Below are 13,275 nucleotides of genomic sequence, written 5' to 3' on the forward strand. Positions count from 1 at the left end.
CATACGCTCCCTGGGAAGAAAAGGACATGACGACAATTTACATAAAAGAAAGGGTGCAGCCATGCCCAAGAACAAGGAAGGAGTTGCATGCCCACCCATATCTCGCATGAGTAGAGGGATTTGAGAATAGTTTTCCTTTTTTTTAACTAATTAATTAATTCTAGAAAACCAAAAAACTAATGGCTCAGATTTATTTGAAATAGTATCTTCTAGGAAGTAAGAAGTGTACTGTAGCATTGCCCTCTTGTACGTATCATATCATTTGATGCATAATTCGCAAATCATAAGGTATAATGTGATAATGGGATTTAGAATCTTACCGACAAGGTTATTCTGCGAAAGGTCCACAAAAATCAGTTTAGTCATGTTGGCAATTGTATTTGGTATTCTCCCAGAGAAGCTGCAATCTCCCAATATTAATACTTCCAACTTGTTGAGATGTCCAATAGCCGGTGTTATAGGACCAGATAAACCATGATAATTGTAGGATATTTGCAGGAATCTTAAGTTTTCTAGATTGCCAATTGAAGTGAGTAGTTGACCCGAAAAAGCACAATCAGAGATTGCCAAATATTCCAATGTCGTGAGGTTGCTAATTGACTGTGGAATTGGCCCTATGAAATCACAATACCTGATATCCAAGCTTCTCAAATTGGTGAGGTTTCCAATCCAGGAGGGCATTGTCTTGGTGGAGTAGCAATCAGACAGTTTCAATGTTGTCAAGCTCTGGAGATCACCAATCCATGAGAAACTTGACCCTAACTCCCATGAAAGATTTATCAAAGAGAGTCGCAAGGTACTAATATGGCCCAGCTTGTTTACAAAAAGATAGGGATGCTCCGTAACAATTGATTTTCCATCTATTCCCAGATCTGTCAAAGATGTGAGATTGCCAAAGTAGCTCAGAGTGACACCAGAGAAAAGGGTATCCTGTAGATTCAAAGTTTCCAGGGTGCTCCCATAGAGAAATTTTGGAACATGCCCCGAGAGTTGATGGTTATGTGACACATCCAGTACTCCCAGATTCTTCAGCTGGAAGATTTTGGGAGGAAACCTGCCTCTCAAATCATTAAAGCTGAGTTGAAGAACTCTTAAATTGAGAAAATCTGCAAAGAATTCTGGAACCACGCCGGAAATTCCGTTCCGTTTGAGATTGATCACTTCAATAGAGCGGAGACGTGACATGGAGTAATGGATAGGACCAACAAGGCTGCAATATGCCATGCTAAGAACCTGAAGATGAGGAACATATTTTCCAAGAGTTCTGCCCCAGTCTTCTCTGCCACTGGCTATGTCCACTCCGTCAAGGTAGAGCTCTCTCAAATTTGTGAGGTTCGACACCAGTGTCTCGAAACTTGGTTCTTGTAGGACTAAAAGGTTATAGCTGTCAAGAACATTATAGAGTGTGTCTAATTCATCACCATCAGTGTAATAATGGACCGAAGAAATATCCAAGGATACAAGATTCAGGAGTCTGCCTATTACAATGGGAATCTGTCCATAGAAACCTGCGTAAGAAAGGTTGAGGTGTGTGAGTACCAAAAGCCTCTCAAAGCCAGCTGCCGGAATACGGGATCCACCGAAGTCATTCTTGCTCAGGTCGAGTCGCTGGAGTGAGGTGAGGTTGAAGAGCGCTCCATCAAGACTGTAGCTGTACAAGCCACGGCCACTGAGGTCAAGAACAGTGACATGGCCAGAGATGCTGTCGCAGCCAACACCCTCCCAGAGGCAGCAGTCAGTGCCTGCTTCCCATGAAGGAAGGGTGGTGGTGGAGTAGTCGAAGAGGAAGGATCGCTTGAGCTGGAGGAGTGCTGCAGCATGGTCTGGGTAGCACGAAGGAGCTGTGAGGTTACCACCATAGGAAGTGGATGAAGCTAGTGAAGGGAGGTGTATCAGTGCTATGAAGAGGGGAAGGAGATAACTAGCACGAGCCATCATTCTCTCCTTGCACTTCAGAGCAAAAACAAAACAAGACAGTTCTATATATTATTGGAGATTAGAGATGGACACATCCCATTCCCGATGCGCCAGTGCGTCAACCACTGTCCACAGTAGTCCACCGTAATGACTTTGAAGATTTCAAAAGTCAAGCCACCGAAAGATACCAATAATTCCAACTGCAGTCACTGAGTCCTGTTGGAACTGCTTTTGTGTTACTTTTAAGTAGCTTTGTTAGGCGGGCGATCCACCAGATTTAAACTATTACATACAGGCATGGAGATCTTAATTACCTTTATATTATCAGGACATAAGATTGACAAAAAAAATTACCGGAAGTGTCTTGTCAGCGATAAACATAAGCTTACCACTTAAAAGATCAAAATTTCAAAAAACATGTATACGTGCCATGTGCCAAGTCGATAACTTTAACCCAAATAGATAGATTTCACCATGAGAAACCTAAACAATTTAGCTACATTCACTTCGTTGAACTATTATCCTTTCAAAGATTATGCTAGTGAACCATACATATCTTGCAACGGATAGCTTGGAAATGTCATAGCCACGCTACCGCGTGACTTCATTCCACTTGTAGGAAACTTGAGTGCCGATCCATCAAAAGGAGGAGAGGTGAGTTGGATTACTAAAAAATTAGAATCTGTCTAGTCCACACCTGTGTGTTTTATCAACTTCTAGCACACGGTGTTTTCAAGAAAAAAACACATGAATCCAATCAAGCAAAAAGAACCATGTATTTTTTTTTTCTAGTTAGCACACATTTTTGGCTGCCTGGGTAAAACCCGAATTCAAACAGAGAAGAAAATCCATATGTTTTTTCCTTAACTAGCACACTGTGATAGTTGTACTCTATTGCACTTGTAATCTGTTGCTGTCATAAACTGTGTAAGTCAGCCCAATAACTATATACACGAGAAAAAGGCCATTTTAACATGTACCGTGTGACTTCATTCCGCTTGTAGGTAACTTGAGTGCCGATCCATCAAAAGGAGGAGAGGTGAGTTGGATTGCTAAAAAAATTAACCTTGGACTCTACTTGAATTATCATTACAACTAATAATGTGCATTTGAGTTTCTCTAGTGTTATCTATCTACCCAAACTCAGTTTATCAAATTAGAGCCAACTATATTGACTAGCCTAGTAAAACACACATTTGTTTTGGAATATAAATGCGGTAAGAAAAAGAGCTCAAGCTAAGGGTACAAACTCTTGAGACAAGACGATGCAATCCATTGCATCTAGACTGAACCACTGTTTCCGATTTCCCGATCTTTGACCCCAGGCGACTAGCTGTGAGGACGGAGGGCCACAAGCCATGGACCATGGTTGTGTCATGTTTGGTAGTGTGGTGCAAGGCATGCGCCATGGCTACATACATGACGCAAGTATGAGACACAGCTGTGCAGAGCGTTTGGGCCGGGCTTGCTCCTAGGGATAAAGACAATTGAAAACTATCGATTACGATTTATTTGCTCCTAGGGATAAAGACAATTGAAAACTATCGATTACGATTTATCTTTTTCTAAAATGGTTCCTGGACGATCAGAAGCTCACTATTTTCAACTAAACTATTTAATAATGACATAATACACTGCTTAAATTTTTTAATAAATACCGTAATGATCAGAAACAATCATATTACATAATGTTTAATTTTCGCTTTCATCTCTCCTTGTTGTGTTCGTCTCAGACATAGCGGCATGACATCTCCATGCGCATAGGTATATTCTTCACTATCACTTCTTCTGTTCCAAATTGTTACTTTATATAAACACAACAATGAAATTATAAACAAGGCAATAGAAAAAAGAATAATGCACATGAATAACCAGGACTTCCTCCTCGACTCTGACCACACTGATGGATTCAAAGTCCTCGACTCTGACACCACCGATGGATTCAGCAAGATCGTTGCAAACAGGAGCGCCATGAAGAACGACGACAACATCATGTCCTCCTTGCCAGCAGCTATGTTTGACGATCTTGCAAATAGGAGCGCCAGGAAGAACGACGACAGCATCATGTCCTCCTTGCCAGCAGCCATGTTTGATGCTGAAGTTAGTGTCCTCATGAACACCAACGCGGCTTCCTTCACCAGGTTTGCCATGTGCCATCATAATACATGTCAGGTACGGAAATTGGGCTGCAGGGAGAACTGGAGATAGAGAAGACGGGCGGACCCAGTACATGTAGTACACAAGGATTTTGGATTTTGAATTGTGTAACAAGGAGTAGGGGGCACGTGCCCCCACTTAAATTTTGGATTTTGAATTTTATCGACAAGATCATTCTATGAAAGGTCCATGAAATTCAGTTTAGTTATGTTAGCAATTGTAGAGATGTTGTAATCTTAAGTATTAAAACTGCCAACTTGCTGAGATGTCCAATTGCCGGTGTTATAGGGCCAAACCTTGATAATTATAGGATATTTGCAGGAATTAAGTTTTCTAGATTGCCAACTGAAGAGACTAATTGACCTAAAAAGGCACAATCAAAGATTGTCAAATATTCCAATTTCGTAAGGTTGCAATTGACCGTGGAATTAGCCCTATAAAATCACAATACCTGACATCCAGGCTTCTCAAATTGGTGAGGTTTCCAATCCAGGAGGACGTTGTCTTGGTGGAATAGCAATTAGAGAGTTTCAATGTTGTCAAGCTCTGGATCACCAATCTATGAGAAATTTGACCCTACTTCCTATGAAAAAATTATCAAAGAGAGTCGCAAGGTACTAATATGCATGGTCAGCTTGGTTACAAATATATAGGGAGGATCCATAAAAATTGTTCATTCATCTACTCCCAGATCTGTTAAAGATGTGAGATTGCCAAAGTAGCTGGCATCAGAGAAAGTAGTATCTTGTATATTCAAAATTTCTAGAGAACTCCCATAGAGAAATTGTAGAACAAGCCTCGAGAGTTGATCGTTATTTGACACATCCAATACCCCAAATTATTCAGGCGTATGCCTGGCATGTGTCCCCACTTAAATTTTAGATATTCAAAGAAAATATACCTTCTTCCATATAGTTAAGTCCATCAATAATAGACCCCAAAAGCTGCCACAGCCCCAACTCCACGCACTAGATCCTGGAGGAACCGGCTTTGTTAAGGATGAAACTAGCACAAATTTGAGTCCGCACTCAAATTTGTGCTAGTTTCATCCTTAACAAAGCCGCTTCCTCCGGGCTCTAGTGCGTGGAGTTGGGGCTGTGGGAGCTTTTGGGTCCATGTCAAAGTCAGTGTCTGGTCTGGTCCAATTCACAGTCAGCGATCAACTATATGTTTAGATTTAAAAAGTTTTTAGATTTTGATATTGTAGTACCTTCGTTTTTATTTGATAGATATTATCAAATCATGGAATAAATAGGCTTAAAAGATTCGTCTTGTGATTTATTGGCAAACTGTGCAATTAGTTTTTGTTTTTATATATATTTAATGCTCTATGCATGTGCCGCAAGATTTGATGTGACGGTGAAAGCCTAAGTTTGGTTTTGGTAATTAATGACACCAAGTTGCTAATGTCTTGTGTTTAAGTGATTTGAGTTAGGCATAGCAACACATGTGATGAAGAAGAAATATGACATGGAGTGGGGGACACATGATCACAAAGAGATGATGAAGCATGAAGTAGAGATCATAGTAATAGACAAGGAGTAAAGTGATCAAGGCAAAGGTATAAACATAGAGTTTTTCTTTTGCTGGTCTAAATTGAGTAGATGAAAGGTCCTAATATGGCTAGAGGGGGGTGAATAGTCTATTTAAAAAATTCTACAAACTCACTAGAGCAAGAGGTTAGTAAATAATAAAGCGAAGTTTTTTGCTCTAGCGCTAGTGGAGTGTTTGCAAGCCACTTATCTAACAATTCTAGTTGATATGATTACTAGACACACAAGAGCTATGTCACTACAAGCTACACTAGAGAACTATGCTACACAAGACAAAGTAAGCAACTAAACTAATTACACTACTTTGTGGTAAGTAAATGGATAGGATGAGATATTCATACTGCCGTGTAGGGAATGAACCAATCACCAATATATAAACAATCAAGCACTAGGAGAATATCAATCAAACATAATTGAGACACCGATTTTTCTTCCGAGGTTCACGTGCTTACCGGCACGCTACATCCTAGTTGTGTCGACCAACACTTGGTGGTTCGGCGGCTAAGAGGTGTAGCACGAACCTCGTCCTCACTAGGACACCACAAGAACCTACCCACAAGTGAGGTAGCTCAATGACACGAGCAATCCACTAGAGTTACCTTTCGGCTCTCCGCCTGAGAAGGTACGAAACCCCTCATGATCACCGGAAGATGACCACGAACAATCACCAACTCATGCCAATGCTCCTCCGCTGCTCCAAGCCGTCTAGGTGGCGGCAGCCACCAAGAGTAACAAGAAAATCGCAGCTAAAATGATCCTCAAGTGCCACTAGATGCAATCACTCAAGCAAATACACTTAGAATCACTCCCAATCTCACAAAGATAGTTAATCTATGAAGGAGATGAGTGGGAGGTGTTTGCTTAGGCTCACAAGGATGTCAAGTATGCTAGAATGCCAAGTGGGTGAGCTCCGAGATGGTCAACAACTATTTATAATCCCCTCAAAGAAATAGAGTCGTTGGCTCTTTCACTGGGCAAAAGTCGGGGCCACCGGATTCGCTGCAGGTGAGCCACTGGACGCTCGTACCCTGCGTCAGGTGCTCCGGATGCAGCCACATGTCAACTTTTGAATCTCGTGTGTCAAACTCTAACGGTCACTTTCAAACTACTAGACGTGGTCAAGTGAGCACCGAACGCGTCCGGTACACATTGGACCCGTACGCAAAGAGGTTGTCAAACGCGTGGAGTCACCGGACACAACCACCAAACGCTCCCTGGGCATCCGATGCTCTTAGTCAGAAACACTCTCATTCATACATGTTGACATCATACCGCACCTGACGCACGAACAGTGTTTGGTCAGCGTCTGATGCTGAGCGTCCGTTACACCCTTCACCTCTGCCAGAAACGAGAGTGCACCGGACACGCAGGAACAATGTCTGATGCCTCCGAGGCTAGCGTCCGGTGAGTGTTTTCCAGTGAAAACACTCCCGTGACTTCTCTAAACTTCCCACCGGCGCAATAGAAAATATGCATTTCATTTTCTCAAAAGTGCCGAATCTCGCCTGTTGGTATAAATTAACTGTACCCTATATAATGATTATAATTAGATTATCCGCAAGCGCACAGATATATACTGATCAGCACTTCACCAAGATCAACTTGGTTTTAATATCAAACCCAAAGGAACAGTAGGTGATTTATGACCTAGCCTATAACTCTTAATCTAAGGGGGTACAATCAATCTAGAAAACTATTGAGAATGAGGAAATAGCTAATGTACTCTGGTTCTAATAACCGGTAAGCTTTGTATAATATCATCTTGTCGGGCAAGTAACCCGAATAGAAGAAGAAACAAAGTAATCTCCTATCAGGCACCTATAAGCCTATCAGTCCTATCAACGGGAAGTGGACTGCAGAGGATTCAACGTAGCTATAAAGTCACCTACGCGAGCTACCACTGTTCGGCTGATCATGGGACATCTACAAGCAACAATAGCCCAGACACCATGTCTACGCTACGAATCACTACTCCGACCTAGGAGCTACCCAAATCAAAGTACTCAATATAATATGAGTTGCAAACCAAAGAATGAATAAAAACAAGTTTCTTACTTGAATCAGAATGGTAAATACAAAAGTACCTCAGAACGCAACTCCGGGCAAGGGAGCTGAATCCAGACCAATACAGCTCGTGAGGAAGCTCCGACAAGCTGGGACTCCTCTGAATCTCTACTCCTCTACTCTATCTCTCTAATTTTTATCTTGATTGCTAGCCTAGATCTAGTGGATCTCTATCTAATGCTCTGACTCTTTATCTCTTGATCTGGGCTCCTCTAGGGGGGCTTGGCCCTGTATTTATAGCCCGGTGGGATGGATACACGCTGTTGGATCAAACCAACATAACAAGCGGCCAAGATGGCTCCTCGAAGGCGGTGGAGAAAGACTCCAGAAGGGAGGTGGCCAACCCTAACCCTAGGGGTCGCCCGGTGCAGGGGTGGGGCCGCCTAGCCCCACTTGGCGGCTGCTGGCCCCCCTATTGCTTCGGGTGTCTTCTGGAGTATTTTTTTATCCCTCTGGTGACATCCTTCCGTCACGGATAAGTTTCGTGGTAGATTAGCACTTAAATATCTCTTTTTAGGCTTTTCTGGATACTTCCCTGAAAAATACACAAATCACCAAAACTCATGGAAATTGTTAGTGATAACCTTGTTCTAGTAGATATTCATATTTGGTGGAGATATAATTGCTAACAAATATTGTGGGTTAACAGGTGTCAACAGCACCTCGCAAGCTCGGCGGGAGGGAGAGAGGTACCCAAACCCCTCTCTACCCTTCAAACTCCACCTCCTTCTTAAAGTGTGCCAACACCACCATGTGTGTACCAACAAGTGCAAGTGTGTTAGTATTTTCACAAACATTTTCTTTGAAGGAGTTAAGTTAGCTCACTAGGTTCTAAATGCATGCACAAGAATAATAACACCTAGTGGCACTCAATAACCACTTAGCCAAAGAATTCTTCTCTTTATAGTATGGCTATCTATCCTAAATGTGATCACACCCTCTATGGTGTCTTGATCACCAAACTAAAACCCTAAGTAATACCTTTGCCTTGATCTCCATAGGATTTTGTTTTTCTCTTTCTTCTTTTCCAAGTTGAGCACTTGATCATCTTGTGGTCATCATTATCACCATGATCATATCTTGCTCCATCACTTGGCATGTACCAATCTCTTAAGTCTACACACACTTAGTATAGAGGTTAGTACAAGGGTTTCATCAATTATCCAAAACAAAACTAGGGCTTTCAGTAGAGAAGTGATTGACCGGATTTAGGATAGATAGCCGACTATCAAGAGGGAAAATCATGGTCATCTCTTGAATCAAGTGCTACTAGATCCATATCATGAGCATATACATTAGGATCTAGTTATGTGCTAACCTAACTCCTTTGATGAAATGTTTGTAAAATGCTAACACACATGCACAATGGTGGTGGTCACTTGGTGGTGTTAGCACATTTACAAAGGAGGTGGAGTTTTAGGGTAGAGTGGCGGGATTCGACACTTTTTGAAAAATGGAATGCATATTTTTTATTGCATCGGTGAAAATTTGGAGAAATTGTGGGAGCTACTGTTTTTCACTAGAAAAACACTCATCGAACGCTAGCCGTAGAAGCATCGGACACTGGTCCAGCGTCCGGTGCATTATGGCTAAGCAGCATTGTTGAACTGTGCGTCGGAGCGTCTGATGGGTGAGCGTCGGACACAGTCCGAACATTGTTTGCGTCCGGTCAGTGGTGATGTCAGCAAGCGCACGAGCGAGTTTATGTGGTCGCGAGCGTTGGACGCTGGGTGTGCGTTCGATGTCTCTCCGTCGGTCCTACGTGATTGCGGAGCTCTCTGAGTAGCATCCGACATAAGGGGGGGCGTCCGACACCTAGCGTTTGACGCGTCCAACGTCTGGCGTCTGACGCGTCCGACGTTACTGTTTCAGGCGTACGTACGAGTTAGCCGTTAGCGACAATGGTTGAATTCAAAAGAATAGTGACACGTGGTAGCACGTAAAGCATCGAACGCTAGAGTCATGCGTCCGATGCTTAGCGTCAGCGCATCCGACGCCCCTAATTTTGGCCCTAACGGCTAGTTGTCGGGCTACCCTCTTTAAATAGAGGTTGGCCGGTCTTTGGGGCTTCTCTCTTGCACTTTTGAACATTTGAGGCATACTTTGAGCTATAGAACACTCCCTCCACTCATCTCCTTGCTTGATTGCTAATCCTAGTGAGATTGAGTGAGATTCAAGTGCATTGCATCGAGAGTTGCATCTAGTGACACTTGATCCTTGAGTTTGCTGCGGATTTCTTGTTACTCTTGGGTGTTTTCCTAACACCTAGACGGCGTGGAGCAGCGGAGGTGTTAAGCTCGTGATTGGAGATTGTTTCAAACCTCACCAAGTGATTTGTGAGAGGTTCTTGAGCCTTCCCTGTGGGAGATCACAATTGGTTACTCTAGTGGATTGCTCATGGCTTGGAGGATTCCCATCTTGGAGTGGATGCGGCACCCGCTAAGGGTTTGGCTTTGAATTGCTAATTAGCTCGTGATCCATCAAGTGGGTGTATCGCCACAACGAGGACTAGCTTGTCGGAAAGCAAGTGAACCTGGGTAAAAAATCATGTGTCATCTTGTGCCGAGGATTCTCTATTGTGATTGTGTTTGTGATTGATTGGATATATCTCTTCTCTACAACGTTGGTATAACGATCACTCTCTACTCCTTTACTTACTTACATACCTTGCTAGTTGTTTAACTTGTGTAGCTTAGTTCTTGTTTAGAGTAGAGCTATTGTGTAGCCTTCTCTTGTTGTTGTGAATTAGTGTTTAGCCTTGTACTAATTTGTATAGGTGGCTTGCATAGCTTAGTTGAGCTAGTGCTAGAATTGCTTCGCTATTTATTTTACTAACTTACTTGACTAGTAAAGTTTGTAGAAAATTTAAATAGGCTATTCACCCCTCCCCCCTCTAGCCATTTGGACCTTTCAACGGAAAATCTTGAGAAGTTTTTGGTTTAGGTGAACTAAACAAGGCCTTATAGTGATTTGTTCCTCATCTTGTCCTCGACGGGGCATATACGCACTTAGAGAATTTTACTTAGGAGAATTTGAAGGCAAACAACATCTTGATCATTGGATTTATTCATCGAATCATCGCGGATTGGATTCAGACCTCACAAAGATGAACTTGAGCTAGGCTAAGGTGGACATCAGCAATCACCACAAGCAAAAAGCTTAAGACATCAATCAAGTAAAGCCTGGACATATGGACGCGAAGAAACAAGACTCAGAGAGCATCCCAGAGGTGCACAAGAGAAATCCATAATCCAATGGCATCGGAGCTATCAATGGGGTCATTAGAGATTTCAAGTGGGCCTGACCTGAAGCAAAAAGAAGCTGCCCGAATATATACTTCTGGTGCGGTCATCGAGGATACAGTTCACTCGAGCTTCCCACTGCTTTGTGGGCTTGTAATTTGCACTCATACTCCAATTTGATACGAGTCCATTCTGCTATTTGTTTGATTTGAGGCTCTTATGTTCCTCCTTTCATGTTTCTTTTTGTAAGTATTATTATTATTATAGAGTCGATCGATTTATAGAGGCAGCTGGTGAGGGCATAAGTCACACCTCACAAGTGCATATATTTTGTCCAAAATCACTTGTGAGGTGTGACTAAAGAGTGCATACCTCCTTTTTGTATTCAATTTACTAGATTTTGAAATGAATTTTTGAGACCTTAAATGAATTCAAGAAAAAGGTTTCAACAGGAAAGCTGCAGATATCATCGAGTAGAGTTCTCCTAATCCTACAAGTTGTACCCGATCAAAAAAAATAGAGTTTTCCTAATGTTTTAAGTAGAAATAAGAACACTACATCAGTCCTAACTCATGGAATTCTCCCTAAGAGGCATTTGGTACGGAAAAACTCATACTAAATATTAAATGCTAAACACTAAGAGAACCTCACGTCTAAAGGAAAAGCCGCAAATTCTAGTCGTGTACATATATTCCAACAGACCGATCATATCCTTTGAACTGATTCGAATAAAAAACATAATGGAGGCGAAGAAAACCATGTGGCCAATATATTGTGACTCCATATAATAATGCTGCCGTAAAACAGACATTAGTCACAGTACCTTGGCATCATTAATCACCAAAAGTGAAATTTTGGGCCTACATATTAAAAAAAATTAAATCAGTGGCCACACACAAGTACTTACAAACCCAAGCATCTTACTAATCAGGATTCTGAGCAAACTACAAATTAAATCAATGGACACACACCAGCACTTACAAACCCACAAGCATCCTAGTACTATTTTTTTTACATCCCAGTAAAAAGTAATCTTCATCCAAAAATTACAAACTAACTTCATCACCAAAATTGAAGTACGAAACAGTTTGTACATGAGAAGAGAAAAGTGCGGCAGAGTTTAGGAGAGACAAGAGCTTGTCGTCCAACATAAACATTGCACAGCATGCCTGATTTCCTGGATGTCAGCAACAACAGAACACCTACATCAGAAAAACAAGAACAAGAACAACAACAGTTAGGATCCAAGGGAGCAGAACACCTGCAGGCTGCAGCACCCTTTCGCGGTAATTCTTTAAGAGAACAACTCACCGTACCAACCTTCCTCCTCCAGCTCCGGCGGCTGCGCCTCCGTCGGTCTCGCCCGGCGCTCGCCAGGACCTCGGGCCGCAGGACCAGCGGTGACCAGAGGCCGCTCTGGCTATACTCGAAGCCGAACTCGCTGGTGTCCTCGAACTTGCCGAGGAGCTCGTCGGAGAGGTCTCTCGGCACCACCTGCACCATGCCACAGCTGCTGCCTTCTGAGGACGAGGAGTCCGCCGCCGCTTCAAGAGACGGAGACAGCTCGGGCAGGCTCATGAGGTCCAGGAGCGACGGTGATGGCGGCATGGCTAGCTAGCTCTCTTGTCCTGATCAGGCCGGCAGACAGGAACAATGCATGCATGAGGAACAAAAAACAAGGATGGGTGGATTGGATGGAATGGAAGGTGAGAATGAGATAGGTGAGCTGTTGTGCTTTCTTGGTAGCGGGGCAAGATGCCTGTGGGGGCACTACTGGATGGGAGTGAGGCCGGGAGTGATAGAACAGAGAGAATCTCCTGCTGCCTTGCTGTTGTCGTTCGGTAGACCCAAAACTTTATAAGATTCCCTGTCACATCGAATCTTACGACACATGCATGAAGTATTAAATATAGATAAAAAGAATAACTAATTGCACATTTTACTTGTAAATCACGAGATGAATCTTTTAAGCCTAGTTACTCCATAATTAGACAATGTTTGTCAAATAAAAACGAAAATACTACAGTGTCAAAATCCCAAAACTTTTTGCATCTAAACAAGGCTTGGATGGTGAAAGGACCTGCTTTGTTGGTTTCAGTGTCCTCTTCCGTGTTTTTGAATGGGTATGTAAGGCCTTGTTTAGTTCCAAAATTTTTAGTAAAATGGACAACATTTTTGTTTGTATTTGACAAATATTATCTAATCATAGAATAGGACTAATAACTAGGCTCAAAAAATTAGTGTCTCAAATTACAAATAAATTGTATAATTAGTTATTTTTATATATATATTTAATGCTTCATGCATGTGCCGCAAGATTCTATATGATAGGAATCTAAAAA

General features: G+C 42.3%; 2 protein-coding genes across 3 annotated transcripts; both read right to left on the reverse strand.

Moving 5' to 3' along the window:
* LOC8085567 (receptor-like protein 12) lies at nucleotides 359-1,939 on the reverse strand. Its single transcript, XM_021459444.1, has 2 exons — nucleotides 632-1,939; nucleotides 359-512 (listed from the first exon to the last, which is right to left on the reverse strand). Exons 1-2 carry the CDS (start codon nucleotides 1,936-1,938, stop codon nucleotides 359-361), a joined length of 1,461 nt encoding a protein of 486 aa, XP_021315119.1. The 5' UTR covers nucleotide 1,939.
* Nucleotides 11,588-12,731, reverse strand: LOC8085569. 2 transcript variants are annotated; one of them, XM_002453538.2, is made up of 2 exons: nucleotides 12,254-12,731; nucleotides 11,588-12,135 (listed from the first exon to the last, which is right to left on the reverse strand). In XM_002453538.2, exons 1-2 carry the CDS (start codon nucleotides 12,539-12,541, stop codon nucleotides 12,118-12,120), a joined length of 306 nt encoding a protein of 101 aa, XP_002453583.1. In that variant the 5' UTR covers nucleotides 12,542-12,731; the 3' UTR covers nucleotides 11,588-12,117. The 2 variants fall into 2 exon arrangements, with proteins under 2 accessions (XP_002453583.1, XP_021316252.1); XM_021460577.1 differs by having other exon boundaries at nucleotides 12,245-12,727.

This window comes from Sorghum bicolor, chromosome 4 (genome assembly GCF_000003195.3).
Source record: "Sorghum bicolor cultivar BTx623 chromosome 4, Sorghum_bicolor_NCBIv3, whole genome shotgun sequence".
In the NCBI taxonomy this organism is placed as follows: domain Eukaryota; kingdom Viridiplantae; phylum Streptophyta; class Magnoliopsida; order Poales; family Poaceae; genus Sorghum; species Sorghum bicolor.